Source organism: Vulpes lagopus, chromosome 10 (genome assembly GCF_018345385.1).
Source record: "Vulpes lagopus strain Blue_001 chromosome 10, ASM1834538v1, whole genome shotgun sequence".
In the NCBI taxonomy this organism is placed as follows: Eukaryota; Metazoa; Chordata; class Mammalia; order Carnivora; family Canidae; genus Vulpes; species Vulpes lagopus.
Window position 1 is genome coordinate 36,027,353 of NC_054833.1, and position 18,219 is coordinate 36,045,571.

Genomic DNA, 18,219 nt, shown 5'->3' on the forward strand with positions numbered 1-18,219 from the left:
GCCTGTGAAGCCAAACCACAGCCTCTGCAATAATTAGCCCAGAATGGTTAGGATTCAGTTGTTGGCTGTCAGCTTTGTTGATTTCTGCCCTCAGTTCCAACTCTGGACCAGAGTAAGCAAATATGTTCCCCCCAACCAATCACTTAGGGAGCCCCACCTCTAATCAGCTTGCTTCCGGCTTCCTTATGACAACCACCTCCAATTAGAGCATGACTAAAGCCTCTCCCTTTTTTTCTCACTACCTGCCCTTCTTATGAGTCTCTCTACCAAAGGCAAGAAACAATGACTGGCTCCTTGTTATGGCAAGCTCTGAATAAATAGCCTTTGCTTGTTCTCATTTGGTGGTCTTTGTTTTTTCCACACTTTGGACAACTCACTTAGCTTTCTTTTTCTTTTTCTTTTTTTTTAAAGATTTATTTATTTATTTGAAAGTCTGAGAGCATATGTGTGTGTGAGTCGGAGGAGGGGCAGAGGGAGAGGGAGCTGACTCCCTGCTGAGCGTGGAGTCCCATGATCCCCAGCCGAAATCAAGAGTTGGAGACCCAACCAACTGAGCTACCCAGGCACCCCCTATTTTTCTTATTTGTAAACAGCATATCAGATGATCTCACAAGATGGTAAGTATTGATTTCTATTGAACATTAAGATCTTATTTATTTATTTATTTATTTATTTTATTTTTTAAAAAGATTTATCTATTTATTTATGATAGACACAGAGAGAGAGAATGAGGCAGAGACACAGAAGGAGGGAGAAGCAGGCTCCACGCTGGGAGCCCGATGCGGGACTCGATCCCGGGACCCCAGGATCGCGCCCCGGGCCAAAGGCAGGCGCCAAACCGCTGAACCACCCAGGGATCCCTAAGATCCCATTTAAAAGAAAAACACTCTGAGGTGTGATTGACATACAGAATGCTGTATGTATTTAATGTATACAACTTGATGAGCTTGTGGATACGTAAATATCCATGAAAACCATCACCACACTCAATACCATAAACACATGCATCGCCTCCAAAAGTTTCCAAAAGTTTGTCTTCTGTTAAGTTTTTTTAGAATTTTTTTTTGTACAAGAACACAATGTAAGATTTACCATCTTAGCAAAATTTTTAGTATACAGTACCGTATTGTTAACTAGAGGCAAAAAAGAAAGAGACCTTTTGAGTGTACTTCTCAGAGGACACATGAGAGAGGATGTTCCACGTGTACACACTCGTTTTATCTCTAATGGTATGAAAAACGAGTAAGAAGCTTATGCACTCACATGGCCCTCCTCTCTTTTTAAGAAAACTCTAAGCCACACCCATAATAAGTAGAAAAAGATCCCGAGAAAGCTAAAATTAAAGTTTATCTCAAACTTAATATGCTTTCTCATAAAGAAGCATATAAATTTGAATTCACTCTAAAAAAAAAAAAAGATGCTTCGCAAAGCGTAATATGAATGACAAACTTACCTCAACCATAGGACTTGCCAGTTAGGGAGAGAAGCAGCTATGGGCATACACATGGTCAAAGATCACCTCCCTCCACAATAGCCTTCTTAGACCTGGTGAGAGGTGTTCCATCCTTGGCCCTTCTCTGGCTGTGCCCCTCCCCACAGGATGATCTAAGGGGATGTGCCCAGCAAAGAACCTCTATACCTCATTCTGGTCTTGCTTTCAATGTTGGGATCCCAGAATTCCCTGCCCAAATACCTTTTACCTGCTTATAACACTCTTCCCAAGGTCTGTCCCCTAAAAGTAGACCCCATAGCTGGTTATTCACCCCTTGGCCAAAGGAAAACCAGCGGATGGCTGTGTACAGGGGATATGGGTGGAGCTTGGACACCAGGGTATCCGTAAATGTGTCTGTGTGAGGCCCCTTGTGTAGAGGGACAGATCTCGTGGTGGGAAGTGGAGGCACCAAGCTGTGGCTACGGCAGGGGGCTGGGAACCAGGTGGAGCCTTCCTTTAATATCACATTCTGGTGCAGAACTCTTAGCGTTCTGAGGTTTCTAAATTTGAACCTGGCATTTTCACTTGTTATGAAGGTATATTTGTCAAGGTAGGAAGAAGAAAATATTTAACATTTTGTTAGCTTGATTTTTAATTTCCAAATATTTAGAGACTCTTTCTCCGGGCCTCACCAATATTAATGTCTCCCCATTCAGCAATTCAGTGGCCAGCTCGGATCCAGGGCTTCTTGGGCGTGTGGATTGGTATGAATCTGGGGGCTGCGTCTAGAAAAAGGAACTTTTATTTCTGTTTCTCTTTTTCCCTCTCCCTACTTCCACGTGTCTTATCTCTCTGGGTAACCATTCTAACCTACTTAATGTATGTTTTATGTTATTTTTTTCTTTCTAAATGTGTTTTTTCCCCTGGTTTGTGTGCATGTAATTTTATATACATAAGTAATGTGTTTTATATCTTGCACAGCCCTGGAGCTCTAGAGTTCTATCACCCATGGCTAATCCTCTGCTTCTAATTGCTGCCAAGTCTCTGCCACAGCCTGTCCTTTTAGGTACCCAGTCGTGGGTGTAAAGAGAGATCTCATTGTTTTAATTTGCACTGCTCTGATTAGTAATTGGCTTAAGCATCTCTTCACATGCTTGGCAACACTTCAGGAGGTAAAGTGTTTTGTTGTATATACCTTGCCCATCTTTCTGTTGATTTGCTTCCTGTTGGCTTCTTCTTGTGTTTCTAATATATGCCAGTTAGATATCATCTTCCATTCTATTTCTACTAACTCTATCTCCCAGGTCCTTTGCTGAAGAAATATCCTAATTTTTGATATATTTAAATTCAATTAATTTGGCTTTATGGTTTCTGACTTTCAGCTAACAAATATTTTCCTACATTTTTTTTTTCTAACTAGTGGGCCTCTATAGTGGTAGTGATCTTATCTCTGAGAAATGTCAGGAAAAAAATGGGTATGGCTCTTTCAATACCTATTCTACCTTCCTTTTGGTCAGGTTAAAAACTAAAAACTACATAGCCAAATGCCCTGGTAGCTGGAGCCCTGGGATGTGAATTAATTGCCACTGAAATGGTGGTGCAGGGGGTTCCGACACTTCATTGTGTCTCAGAATCACCTGAAGGTTTATTAAAGCACAGATTGTGACTAATTATGTAGGCCTGGAGCCTACAGAGGACCTAAAAATGTGTATTTCTGACAAGTTTCCAGGTGATGCTCATCCTAGTTTCCACTAGTCATGAGAGTGAGAGGTAATTTTCATGGGGGAAGCAGGGAGAGTGGCAATAGGACCTCTAGATCATGTCTACTGTGGAGTCACTCTGAGGACCACCTCACCCCTTCTCCAGTCATTCAAAAATCTGTAAGCAACTAGTTTCCTGTATTAGATTCCTTTCTGCTTGAGAAAACTAGAGTTATTTCTGTTTTCCATAATAAACCACTGCTTGATACAATAGCATACCAAACATAGCTATAAATGACAAGAGGATGTCCATAAATCCTTTGCCCTAGGTCAGGCTGCTGAACCTAACCCCTTTGTCCTTGATACCAATATGAGCAAGGGCAGCAGGGAGAAACTTTGTCCCGTGGCCATTGGATTTCTGAGGGAGACTTACAGTAGGCCTATCAGTTATTTAAGCAGGACAAGAGATTTTGCAGTAATGCATAATTAAGGGTGACCCATCATCCTCCTTTGTCTGGGACTGAGAGATTTCCCAAGATGGAGGCCTTTCAGTGCTAACACTGGCAAACTGGTGAAGTTGGTCACTCTAGTGTAGTCCTTCCTTAGTCCTCTTGAAGAAGTTGTCTATAGTGGGAAAGACGCTAGGGCAGGTGATAAAAGGGGGGACTTGAGAAATTATCTTTTGGAAGTATCTGAAACTGGAAAAGGAGCATTATGTCAAGCTTAACAGGCTGTTCCAAGGGAGTGTTGGCCTAAAGCTGAAGGGAAAATGTGTGAGAGCCAAAACTGCGGGCTCTGAGTTACCTGGACTTAGACCCCAGTGTTGTTTGTTTGCCAGCTATGTGACCTTAGCAAGTTACTGAACCAAGTGTCCACATCTGTGAGATAAGGATAACAGAGGTACCTATGTATTGTGAGGTATAATTGAAATAATGCATACAGGGGGATCCCTGGGTGGCTCAGTGGTTTAGCGCCCGCCTTCGGCCCAGAGCGTGATCCTGGAATCCCAGGATTGAGTCCCACACTGGGCTCCCTGCATGGCCTGCTTCTCCCTATGCCTGTGTCTCTGCCTCTCTCTTTGTGTCTCTTGTGTGTCTCTCATGAATAAATAAATAAAATCTTAAAAAAAAAAAGAAATAATGCACACAAAGCATTTAGGGGAATTGCATGGCTCAGAGTAAGCATCTCAAAACATATGACTGGCTCTTACTATTTTTACTGTTACTATGAAGTTATATAAATGGGGCATGTAGAGGTTCTGGGCAGGAGCAAGTAGAGAGGAGTGAAGAAAGAGGAGATCTGGATGAGCAAGGAACTGTGTCTCACTTCTTGATGATTTTCACACTCACCTTTCTTTGCCTTGTGTACTCCCGGGCACAAAAAAATAATTGGGTTGAGTAATATTTTCTGTAGGGAAGGTAATAAAACAATGGATGACTTTCAAACTCAATGCTGAAAGTTTAGCATTTATGTTAAATTACAGTTAGGATAGTAAATGTTTACCAAAGGGTTTACACAGAGAAAATGGATCTCAAATGAAAGAAAACATGAACTTGAAATCATTTGATTTCAAATAGAAATGAGAGTCCAGAAAAGGAGGGAAGGAAAGGGGAACAAGGGAAGGATGCATTCATCCAACCATGAAGCCAAGCACCTATTTCCCATCACGGTTGGACAAGCATTCAGGGGGCTTCCCTCTGGTATTAGAACAATTTTAAAATCAAGCAAGAATAACATTGACCTCAGAACATTTTTCTCCTCAGTGTTTTCTGCACAGCAGCCTTTACCTCCTTATTCCTCAAGCTGTAGATCAGGGGGTTCAGCATGGGAATCACTGTAGTGTAGAACACAGAGGCTATGTTCTCCTGGGCCAGGGAACTGGCCGTGGAGGGTTTCAGGTACATGAACGCCGTAGACCCATAGAACATCCCCACAGCAGCAAGGTGGGAGCTGCAGGTGCTGAAGGCTTTGGACCTGCCCTCTGTGGTGCTGATGCGGAGGATGCTGGAGAGGATGAAGGCATAGGAAACAAGGACTGTTAAACTGGTGAGTATGATGTTAAATCCGGCCAAAAAGAAGACTGTCATCTCAATATCGTAGGTGCTAGAGCAGGAGAGCTTCATGAGAGGGAGGATGTCACAGAAGTAATGGCTGATGAGGAGCTCACAATAGGACAGTTTTAACATGAGGCCAGTCTCTATTGTTGAGCCAATGAGCCCCATGGCATAGACCACAGCCACCAGCAGGGAGCAGACTTGATGACTCATGATGACATTGTAGAGCAAAGGGCTGCAGATGGCGACATAGCGGTCATAGGCCATCACTGTCAGCATGTAACACTCAGCAATGACAAACAGTAGGAAGAAGTAGAGCTGTGACATGCACCCTGAATAGGAGATGATGTTCTTCTCTGACACAAAGTTCACCAACATTTTAGGGGTAATGGCAGAGGAGTAGCAGAGATCCACAAGTGACAGGTTGCTGAGGAAGTAGTACATGGGGGTGTGAAGCTGAGCATTCAGACAAATCAGTGTGAACATGCCCAGGTTCCCCATCACGGTGACCAAGTAGATCCCAAGGAAGAGGAGGAGAAGCGGGAGCTGGAGCTCTGGCTGATTTGTCAAGCCCCTGAGAATGAACTCGGTCACTGTAGAGTGATTTTCTGCAGCCATTCTTCTGCGTTTGGGAGCCCTGTGAGGATAGGAGAGAAGTCCATGAAAGGCTGCATCTTGGACTTTTGGGCTAGTTTTGAGCATTTGGGGTCAGCTGGCCGATCTTGGGCTGTCTCTTGATGAGTCCTCCCTCATCTTGCTGTTTGCTGGGAGAAAGACCAGCCTTTTGGGTGTTTCGAAGATCTTGAGGATGAAAGGAAAAAGGGGCCACGATCTGGGACTTTTACCACTTTCATGTTTCTGAAATATCCTTTAGCGATGCTTCTTAAAGTGTATTCTCTGGACCGGCAGCATTAGCATCCTGTTAGAGATGCAAACTCTCAGGCCTCACCAGGACTGACCAAATCAGAAGGCCTGGGGGTGGGGTCAGCAATCTGGGTTTAACCCTTTTTCCACATGATGCCGAGGCACGCTCAGGTTTGAGAGCCTCCATCCTATAGGTAACAAGCAGCATATTTCATATTTTGTACTTGGAGATGCATTATACTTCAAAAATAAAATTTCCCTGTCATCTGTGCAATTCCCAAATAGTCTCTGAATGTAAATGCAAAAATACCCATCTCAAACTGACACAGTGTCAGGGTAGTACGGTAGTTACGACTGTATCACCAAATGACAAGTCAGTTTCTGTATCTGAAAGATGAAGATGAGAACAAAAGGCCCCAGTAATTAGACAGTAAAGGCTGATAGGCGAGATGGGTGCCCTCATGTCAAGGGAGAAAAACTAAAAATGTAATCAGGTGAATGACCACGGGGAACAAAACCAGTCAGCACAGCCTGAGATGACAAGCTTGCACAAAATTCAGCAACAGTTTTGAAAAAAACTATGCACAACACATCCTGTCATGCTCTCCAGCAGGAGTCACACCCTCAAACTGCTATCAGAAATAGGGAGCTGTGTATCCTGCTTGTCCCCCGACTCCGGAAACTTGCAGCTTGGGACCTGGGTCTGACCCATGTCCATAAAGGGCACAGAGCTTGCCCTAGGTTTTTGCCTATTTAAACCTCCAGCCTGATCCTTTCCTGACAGAGAAATTTGTAGCCCTGTGTCTACACAGCTTTTCCAAAATGCTGGGCGACGTAGCTTTTCCTTGCCTCTGATGGAGTCCTTGCGTCCCAAGATGTTTTTTATTGACGAAGAAATCAGTTTTATCAATTTCAAAGGTAGTTGTAAAAATGACATAGGATAATGCGCATTTAGAAATATTTTTTCAAAGCATTCAGTTCCCATAAAAGTGTCGTTAGGTGTCTGGAATTTGGCTTTACTTTTTCACTGGACTTGAGCCTCTAAGACAGTGGTTCTCAACACTGACTCTACACTGTAATCACCTGGAATGTTTGGAAGTCTCTATGCCTAGGCTCCACCCACAGAGGTTCAGATTTAATAGACCCGTGGGGCAGTGTGGGCACTGGCACATAATATAGTACAGGGTAAGTGCCCAAAGGCCATTATTGTTACCATGACGATTTTCAGATTGTAATATGAAACCAGGCCCCATGATCTCCCTAATGACAAGGTACTCAAATTGTCAACATGTCCCTAAGAAGCATGGATCATCCTTGCTGGGCATGATGCTTATAGATGGCCCATCTCTAAGATATATCTCTTAGGAAAAAAACTTTTAAGTTCTTCCTCTTTTTATTGTGTCCTCTTATAATTACTAACTTTTGTATAATGCCCTTCAAAGGTCAATCTCTAACTCCTAAAATTTTGGGTATGAGGAGAAATGTGTTCTGAGTAGGATTCTTATTTCTGTTTTCCTTTTTTTTTTTTTTTAAGATTTGTTTATTTATTTGAGAGAGAGAGAGAGCACAAGCAGGGGGAGCTAGTGGCAGGCAGAGGGAGAGAGAAAAGCAGGCTCCCCACTGAGCAAGGAACCTGATGTGGGGCTAGATCCCAGGATCCTGGGATCATAACCTGAGCCCAAGGGAGATGCTTAACCAACTGAGCCACCCAGGTGCCCCTTATTTCCATTTTCCTCTTGAGAATACGGAAGGGCCAGACCTTCACTGACTTGCTTGGAACATACTAACGATCAGTGACTTAGAACTCAAATTCTGTTCTTGCCTGATCATGAGCTTATTGTTTGTAGCCCGAGTGTGCAGCCTTGTATGTCCACACTCTACAGCTCTAAGCAACGTGGAGGTTGAAAATGCTTTACACTTGATGTGTTAGCTTGTGCATAGCATATGAGAAAGAGGAATGTTACATTATTTTTTTCATTCTCCAATAAATTGGAGCTCTAAATATTACCCTAAATCGTATAGTTAGTAGAGGCAGAACTGGGCTATAACCCAGGACTTCTGACTACTATCTGTTTTGTTTCCATTAAACTGTATTGTTGGGGCACCTGGGTGGCTCAGTGGTTGAGCCTCTGCCTTCGGCCCAGGGTGTGATCCTGGGGTCCTGGGATCGAGTTCTGTGTGGAGCTCCCTGCAGGGAGCCTGCTTCTCCCTCTGCCTGTGTTTCTGCTTCTCTCTCTGTGTCTGTTATGAATAAATAATTAAAAAAAACTGTATTGTTTTGGTGTAGCTTATCTTTGGGTAGCATTTCATTACTATTTAATAAACTTAATTTATTGAAATTTTGGAGATTATTTCATTGCAAATTTCAGGTGCATTTAAAAAATTACAAAGGCAATATATATGCACTGTAGAAAATTAAAAATATAAATAAGCATGGGCACTTAGGTGGCTCAGTCAGTTAAGTGTCCGCCTCTTGATTTCAGCTCAGGTCATGATCTCCAGGTTGTGAGATGGAGCCCCGTGTCAGGGTCAGGCTCTGAGCTGGGCATAGAGCCTGCCTGGGATTCTCTCTCTCCTTTTGCCCCTCCCTCCCACTCTCTGTCTCTCTATCTCAAATAAATAACTATTAAAGAAAAAGAACTACAAATAAACAAAAGTAAAACCACACCATTTCCCTGCTACTTGGAGACTAATATTGGCAGTGGCTAGCTTCTAAATTATATATATATATATATATATATATATATATATATATATAATATTATAAAATTTATATTATATATATATACATTTTTTTTCAAAAAAATTTTTTTACAAAACATTTTGTAACCTGATTTTTTAGAGTACTTTATAATATATTGTCTAATTTGATTCCTATAATAATAATTCTGGCACTAACCCTATTTCCTTTTCTTAGATATAAGAGTCTTTAAATCCTTAAGATGTGGTGTGAAGTCAAGAAATCTGCAGTACATTGTAAACTTCATATGTTATTGGTGGTACGACACTTCACAATAACTAGTTTCAGAAGTAGCTAAGTTTTTTCCCATTTACTATAAAGAGAAAACGAATGTCTTCTAGATAACAATAGATTAAAAATAAATCTTACATATCTCCTTGTACTCAATTTTTCACCTCTTAAAACAATAAGAAACATAGAAAATCACCTTGAATATATAATTACCAGAAATCAAAGTGCTTTACAAAGCAGTGCAGAGGGGCACCTGGTTGACTTAGTTGGTTAAACATCTGCCTTTGCCTCAGGTCATGATCCTAGGATGGAGCCCCATGTTGGGCTCTCTGCCCCTCCCCCTTGCTCATGCTCTCTCTCGCTCTCTTGAAATAAATAAATAAAATCTTTAAAAAACAAAAACGAAACAAAGCAGTGCAAACACCACTCAGTGTGGTGCAGATGGTGAAAATCCTAGACAACACAGAGTTAATTTTTTACTCCCATAATCATTTAATGATATAAAATAAGCAAACATGTTCCATATATTTGATATCAGTTACTACAATGATTACCTCATTGTAGCTTTACCAGACCATCAGAGGCTTGGGATTGCTGCCAATGAGAACACAGCACACAAAGAAAAAATGCTTAGAGATGAAGGTAGACAAGTGGTTAGAAATAAAGCCTGCATTAGAACTAGGAGTTCATAGAAGAAGTATTTCTCTCAATTGCTTTAAGTATGAAATTAAATACCTGTGGTGAGAAAAAACCAAAATGGTCCCTTGGAAATTTTAGGGGATGCCTTGGTTTCAGTAGTCAGGAAATAAACATCAAGAAAGGAGAGAACCATAGAGATTCATATCCAGTCCTAAATGTATTCTGAGGGGCCAGCACAGTTATGGAGTCACCGAGACTGGGAGACTGGGGGTCTGTTTATATAACACATGGGCAGAACCTCCTGGGATGCAGTCACTTCGGAGCCTGGAGTCCTTATTGGAGGAGCAATTAGAGTCTTGGTTTATGCCTGTGCTGGGAAGCATGTTTGTCTCCCAGGTGTGTTAATTTTCCTTTTATTTGGAGTCATCTTCAGGTTGGGAAACTTAGAGTCTAATGCCAGTATTCAAATATCTTATAGCCAACAAGCCCATCATTCTCACTAGCACCACCAACCACCACCACCACTTGTCATTACCATCATCATTGGTTACTACTATTTTGGTTACTACTCAACATTGTTCTTCAGTAGGCATAATCAGGCTGAAAATGTTTATTGAAATGTTTCTAAAACAAATTGAAATATTTTACTAAAACCAAGCAGAAGTTCAGGAAAGGGATGTTAACTTTATAAGCAACACTGAGCTTGTCACCCTGTTGCTGTGCTTGTCGATGGCCACTGTAGAAGGGTGGGAGGCTGAGGGACATAAGAGGTAGAGTTCTAAGAACTCCTCATGCATATTCTCATTCATAAAGGGAATATGTTCATAAGAAAATTTAGTTTTAGAGATTATATTCAGCAATATCTTACCCATGAAAATGTTGCAAATGAAGATTTTTAAACTTTAGTCACAGAGTCATATGCAGTTGAAAGAAATAATGTAGAGAGATCCTGTGTACTCTTCATACAGTTTCCCCCAATGGTAACATTTTTCAAAATTATATAGTGCGACACCATAATACCGCATATGCATACTGCCATGCACAATCCATGGATTTCATTCAGATTTCCATTTTACTTGTACTCATTTTTGTGTGTGTGTACATTTAGTTCAATGCAATTTTATCTCATATGCAGCAGGTTCATTATCCACCCATACTTCAGATAAAAACACTTACATGACCTTCATTTTCTGATTTTCAAAATAATGATTTGGTTTCTTACTATCTTGCAAAGGTAACCAGTTATTTTTCTTTAGAATCATTATATTCTCATCAACTTAAATATATTTTATGTGTCATTACACATAATGTTATTATCCTTTTCTTGCTCAAAATTTTCTGTCTTTGGCCTGTGGAATTCTCTTCAGTTTGTCTCTTGAGTCTTTGACAGAATGTTACTAGTCTCTAATACTAATTTTTATCTGATATGACAAGATGTTCCGAGGTCATCTCATACATTTCATTCTTTGGACCTGAACCAATCATTTCTCCAGGAAGCATACTTTCTTTTAGTGGTGAAATGGTATTTCAAGGTCAGTAATTAGGTGCTAGAGAGGATCATTGCTTCTGGCTTGGTTATTATTTCTAAGTCTTTTCAGAAAGAACCAGGAAATTTGGGGCTACATGGTTCTCAAAGTATTTCTTATTGTAAAGGCCAACAATTTCACTGGGATATGTTTTGATACCTGTTTTGGGGCAATTTTCTTAGGTGTAACAATTCTTTTCAATACATCACTTCAAAAATTTTTTTTGACACTAGGAAAAGATCCACGAATTCTAGTCTTTATTATCTGTTCCATCCCTTGCTTTGATTATCTCCTTTGGAGCTTCTATTCTATGTGGATTAGATCTTTTCTGTTTGGTGTCTAACTTTGCTGCTTTCCCACAAACCTTTTTCAGAATCTCCCTCCCTTTTTCTTACCCCCTCTTTTTTTACCTTCTATTTCTCCTCAGGTATTATCTGTTGTGTTTATTCGCTCTTCTGCTACTTCTAATTCTGTCGTATTTCTTAAATTATTTTTTCTTTTATTCCTAATAATTTCTTGGGTTCTGTTGCCTGATTTATAAGTTTTTTTTAAAGATTTATTTATTTATTTATGATAGACAGACAGAGAGAGACACACACACACACACACACACACACACAGAGAGAGAGAGAGGCAGAGACACAGGAGGAGGGAGAAGCAGGCTCCATGCCGGGAGCCCGACGTGGGACTCGATCCCGGGACTCCAGGATCGCGCCCTGGGCCAAAGGCAGGCGCTAAACCACTGAGCCACCCAGGGATCCCTATAAGTTTTTCTAATTCTGACTTTTGTTGTTCTTTCATGTCTTGTAACATTTTCATGTGTTTTAATTTGTTTTGAAATAATATTTGTATTATATGTAATATTCTCATTTATGTATAGTCAATGGACTGAGTTGTGTTCCCTCAACCCCCAAATTTCTATGTTGAAGCCTTAACCCTCAATGTGACTGTATTCTGAGACAGAATGTATATAAGGAGGTGATAAAGGTTATGAGAGACTGTAAGGGTGGGGTCCTAATCTGAGAGGGCTGGTGCCATTCTTAAGACAAGGAAGTGGCACCAGTGCTCACTCTCTTCCCAATTTGAGGACACACTGAAAAGGCAGCCATCTGTAAGCCAGGAGGAGTCCTCACCAGAAATCACCAATGTAGGGACTCTGAATTCCAGAACTGTGAAAAAAATATATTTCTGTTGCTTAAGTGACCCATTCTGTGGCATTTTGTTATGGCATCCTAAGCAGACTAGCAACAGTATGTCTCTCTGGTTTGCTTATAATTTTATATGGAATTTCTTCTTTGATTCTCTTCTATTGCTCATTTTTTATATCAAATTAGTTTTTTTCTAACTTCATCCGTGTAGAATTCTCTATTCTTTTGCTTTTGTGAGGTGCTGAAAAAACATGATGACTTGCTGTCTGAGATCTCCTGGCTCTGTCCCCTTTCTACCTTTATCTGGACCTTTTTTTCTTTTATCTCTATTTGTTCTGTTTAGTTTGGGTTTTATTCCTGTTCTTGTAAAGAGTTTTGGTTGCTTTATTTTGAGAGTTCATAGTGCACAAACTGTAGCCCCTTCAGATCTTAGTATGGAGACATTTTGAATTCACCCACTATTGGAGAATGCAAAATCCCTTCCAGTTTTAGGTGCTATTTTCAAATTGGCCTTTTGAGAGTTACTTGGAATACCGATTAGTTGTTTTGGATTTCAGGTTTGCCAGATGTCCTGTCGCATCCTTCTGTTTCTTCCTGCACAGATGCTGATACTAAGCAGATTTTAAGCTTTTGCTGGTTTGTGCCCATCTGCTTATGTTTAGAAGTAAAGGGGATAACATATCCCTTATTTTTGTCACTGACATTGTTAATGGGATTCCTCCTTGCTATTTAGTTGTGCTGTTTTTTTTTTTTTGATGGGAGTATCCAGGAAGACTAAAAACCATGACACAGTCTCCCCCAAATCCTCCAAGATTTTCCACATGTTTTTTCATTATTTACATATATATATTAAATTTATTTAATTTCATTTAAATTAAATTTGCCAACATATAGCATAACACCCAGTGTTCATCTCATCTATGTCATTATTTATATTAAGAAGACTAATCATTTGAAGAATATTTACAGAAGTAGGATATATTTGTTGAATTTATCTTTGAGAAAAAAATATATTTTTGGTATATGTCAAAGATGACATATTCTTGGGCAGCCTTGGTGGCTCAGTGGTTTAGCGCCACCTTCAGCCCAGGGTGTGATCCTGGAGACCTGGGTTCAAGTCCCAAGTCGGGTTCCCTGCATGAAGCCTGCTTCTCCCTCTGCCTGTGTCTCTGCCTCTCTCTCTGTATCTCTCATGAATAAATAAATAAAATCTTAAAAAAGATGACATATTCAATAGGAACATTCATAAAAAATATATTCTTTAGTAATCTGAATATGCTGCAAGTATTCTTGAACATGAAGCATTATGAATATTATTACTTATCACTTACTCTGAGTGCTTACCATATTCCAGGCATATATTCTCATGAATATATTCTTTTGTTTCTCTTGGTCTTTCCTTGCTCTTCCTTCTAGGCTTTGGAACTCCGTGAAAGGCTAGCCAAATGAAGTTAAATACTTATGATTTCTGGTTTTGGTCATGGCAAATAACTTACATGGGACTTGCCATCTTACCAAAAGCAATTAAAAACTAGACAAAATATGTAAATAGTTGTTTTTAAGTAACAGTGGGATCAAAGGATAGATGATCTACAGAAATTCTTAAGAGAAGGCAAGAAAATGTGTAACAGAAATTCTTAAGAGAAGGCAAGAAAATGAGTAACAACCACACCCACCCTTTCTCTCTAGGCAGTAGAATCCAGTAGGATGACTGGTTAGATCATTCACAGAAAATCAATAAGGAAATATTGGCTTTGAATGATATATTAGGCTCCATGGACTAACAGATTTATACAGAACATTCCATCCCTAAACAGCAGATTATACATTTTTTTCAAGTACGTGAGGAACATTTTTCAGGATAGATCATGTGTTAGGGCACTAAACAAATCTCAATAAATTAAAAGAGATTGAAATCATATCATACATCTTTTCCAATCACAATGGTATAAAACTTGAAATTGATCACAAGAAAAAAAATCTGGAAAGAACACAAATACATGAAGCCTGAACAACATGTTACTAACCAATGAGTGGGTCAACCAAGAAACTGTGGAAGAAAAAAAATACATGAAGAAAAACAAAAACGAAAACACTAATACTCCAAATGTTCTACATATTTGGGATGTATAGCAATACAGGCCTACTCAAGAAGCAAGAACAATCTCAAACAATCCAAATTACACCTAAAGGAGCTAGAAAAAGGACAAACAAAGCTGGGAGAAGGAAGGAATTAATAGATTATAGTAGAAATAAATACAATAGAGATTTAAAAAACCAATAGAACAGATAAATTAAACTAGGAGAAAGTTCTTTGAAAAGATCAACAAAATTGGATAAACCTTTAACCAGTCTCATTAAGAAAAAGAGAGAGAGAACCCAAATAAATAAAATTAGAAATGAAGGAAAATAAATAACAACTGACATCACAGACATACAAAAGATTATAAAAGATAATTATGAAAAAGAATATGCTGGCAAATTGGACAATCTTGAAGAAACAGATAAACTTCTAGAATACACAACTTTCTAAAACTAGATCAGAAGGAAATAAATTTGAACAGGCTAATTACTAGAAATAAAAATAACTTCTAGTATACACAAGTCCAGGGCCAGATGGCATTACAGGTGAATTCTACTAAACATTTAAAGAATAGTTTATACCTGTTCTTAAACTATTGCAAAAAGTAGAAGAGTAAGAAAAGCTTCCAAATTCATTCTATGAGGCCAGCATTACCCTGAAACCAAAACAGATAAAGATACTACAGAAAAAGGAGAACTACAGGCCAGTATTTCTGATGAACAGAGATCCAAAGTCCTAAACAAAATATTAGTAAACGAAGTCCAACAAAAAATTAAAAAATCATTCATTACTGTTAAATAGGATTTATTTCAGGGATGCAAGGGGTGTTTCAATATTCATAAATCAAGCAAGGTGGTACATCACATCAATAAGAGAAAGGATAAAACAATATGATCATCTCATCCATTATTTTAAAAAATCTTTCTCCCAGTTCTCACCTATTCACCTCTTGAAACTCTAATTACATATATGTTGGACCATTTAGCATTGTCCTAAAGATTTTGGTTGCTATATTCCTTTTTATTATTTTTTCTCTATATTATTTGAATATGGATTATTGTTGATCTATTTTGCTTTCAATGATTCTTTGGCTGTGCCAGTCTGCTAAGAAATCAACCTTCCTTATTTCCAATATTGTCAGTTTTGAAGATTTTTTGTAATTTTCCTTTATTTTATTTTTTAAAAATAAATATGTTGGGGTTTTCCATCTGTTAGTCAATTTAGTATTTCTTTTTGTCTAAATTTCAGTAAATGATTATAGTAGTTGATGAAGTTTTGGAATATAGGTGAGGTCCAGAGCCGACAACTAAGAAAGAATTCTTGAGATGTCTTTGGTGCAAAATGGTGGTTTTGTTAAAGCATGGGGACAGGACCCAATGGCAGGAAGAGCTGCTGCCGTGGCCTGTGAGGAGTGGCTGATTATATACCTGGGAGTTGGGAGTAGTTTGAGTATGGCATACTCTCAAAGGAATTTTGGAAGCAAGGTTTCCAGGATCTTGAGAGGGCTAGCTATTATTGGGAAAAGTTCATTTATTACCATCTAATAAAACCTTAGTCATGAGACCCTTCAGATGTCTGTCTATTGGTGGGCCATGTGCTTGGGGGATGATTGTCAACATGTATCTTGGGGGGTTTAGAGATAAAGGAAATTCCTAAAGGAATTTTTATATGTTAAAGTAGACTTCCAGGATCCTGGGGGTCAGGCTAAGATTGATTTTGCCCTTAGCAAAGTATGAAAATTGAGGCAGTTGAGTCTGTAGAGGAATGTCCCTCTGTCTATTTCAAGGACTTGTCAATGTGCTGCCCTGGACCTGTGCTTTGTCCTCAGCTAGTCCTCTGCTCCCCCATCAGTAGTTATTTTAAACTCTTTGTTCATTAATTGCAGCATTCAGGACATGGGGATCTGCTTTTATGGAATATTTTTACTTCTTGATGATGGGTCATATTATCTTGCTTCTTTATATTTCTCATAATTTTTTATTTTATAATGCTGGAATTGTGAATATATTGTAGAGACTGGATTATGTTATTCTTCTGTATAGATTGTTGCATTTTGTTTGGAGATGCAGTTAATTTACTAGCAGATCACCGTGATCTTGTTGAGATCTGGATTAGTCTTTGTTATGATGAGTCTAGTTCCATTTTGCCCTTAGCCTGATGGCTTAGTCCTCACTCTTAGGTATGGATTTCAGGGGGTTCACCTTAATGTCTAGTTTGTTCACCAAAGTTTCTCCACTCTCACTAAGCCAGACATCTAATAGCTCCCCAGGACTGTGCATGCTCTGTGACCTCTATTCAGTTCCTAGATTCCAAACAGCTGTTGTATCCTAGACATCTGGAGTCTTGCCATGCACATGTACGAAGTTGAGAGTTCAGCTAAGAACTCAAAGGAGTCCTCAATGAACATGACTGAGGGTTCTTCTCTTTGACATTTTCTTCTCCATGCCTTGTCTCACAGATTCCAGCTGTCCTGGCATTCATGAATACTGACCTTTATTCCAGTAGTAGAGACTGCTGTCACCTGCTTGGGCTCCATCTCACTATGCTTGATTTGGAAATTGCCTAGAGAGAAAAGGTGAATGTGGTAGTTACTACATTTTCTTGCCTTCTCTTAAGAATTTCATCCCTGTGCTTTCTGCTTCTCAAAGTTTTCAAATAGATGCTTTATGTATTTTTTCCGATATTGTAGTAGTTTATGGTAAGAGGGTAGTAGTGTGATATCAGCTACTCCTTTACATCTGAAATCCAAAGTCTGATTGTTTACTTTTAAATGACTTTTTCTTTGCATTCCAGCCAAGGAGGAGGGCATATAGGCCCATGGACTAGAAGAAGCTGGAAACCTCGAGACCTAAATTAGATCTGTGATCTTGGACAAATGGCTTTACTTCTTGGGATCTTCTTAATGTCTTTGTATGTAAGATGGGTGTAACTATTCATTCTGGAGATCCATAAATTGCTGGCATTATAATCATCAGGGAAGATTAAAAAAATACAGCTATTGTACTCATAGCCATATAGATTGTGATTCAGAAGGTTGGGTGGTGAGCCCAGAATTTCTTTCTAATAAACACTCTAGGTAATTGGGGTGCTTAGCCAGGTTTGAGAAATACTGGATTTGACAATTTCCCACATCGCCTCAGGTCTAAAATTCTGTTAGTGTGGGGGCTTGGTATTAAAGTAACTATAGCTCTAAGGGATCAAGTCATAGGATAGTCAATTTTTGTCAAGGCAGAAGCTGGCATGGAGAGTAGAAAACAGAAAAAGACAAAAGCAAACTGAAGAGGAAGAACAAATTTGGATGTGTCCCTGCACATCCAGAATCTGATCCACTAGCATACCATTTGAGAGCACCAAAAGCTAGGAAGCCACCAGAGAGTAGTGCTCCAAGAAAAGTGGGTGGAAGACAGGGACAGTCAAAGGGAGTTTTGACCAGTTAGTAATTTGGAAAAAGTCTGTTCTTGGCAGAGTTTGGGAGCACTTACCTAATACATAATGTTACCATTAAACCTATACTCCGTGGGAAGAGAGGGTTAGGGGATCAGAGAAGTCTACTCTCTAGATGTAGTGCAATTATTCCTAGAATGAATTGGGATATGAATAAGTTACGAAATGTTCTACCCTAAGTTATGATAACCCTTTGTGTTAATTTTTCCTTAATTTAACCACTTCTTTTTATTAAAGTCATTGCATATTTATTTGTTACTTTCCAAGAGTTCCAGATCCAAGGAGGCAATGACCCTAGCTTCATAGATTTTCTGTAGCTCTCATCAGGAGGAAGCTTAGTCTAGTGGATACAAAATAG

The 18,219-nt window shown here is 39.3% G+C and overlaps 1 protein-coding gene across 1 annotated transcript; it reads right to left on the reverse strand.

The window, feature by feature from the left end:
• Positions 1-4,874: 4,874 nt before the first annotated feature.
• On the reverse strand, positions 4,875-5,828 carry LOC121500553 (olfactory receptor 8A1). The gene has a single exon (XM_041772328.1). It carries the CDS (start codon positions 5,802-5,804, stop codon positions 4,875-4,877), a length of 930 nt encoding a protein of 309 aa, XP_041628262.1. The 5' UTR covers positions 5,805-5,828.
• Positions 5,829-18,219: the final 12,391 nt, after the last annotated feature.

What these genes read in the sequence shown, in the direction of transcription:
- LOC121500553 (XM_041772328.1), bottom strand. Translation starts at nt 5,804, where the DNA reads ATGGCTGCAGAAAATCACTCTACAGTGACCGAGTTCATTCTCAGGGGC.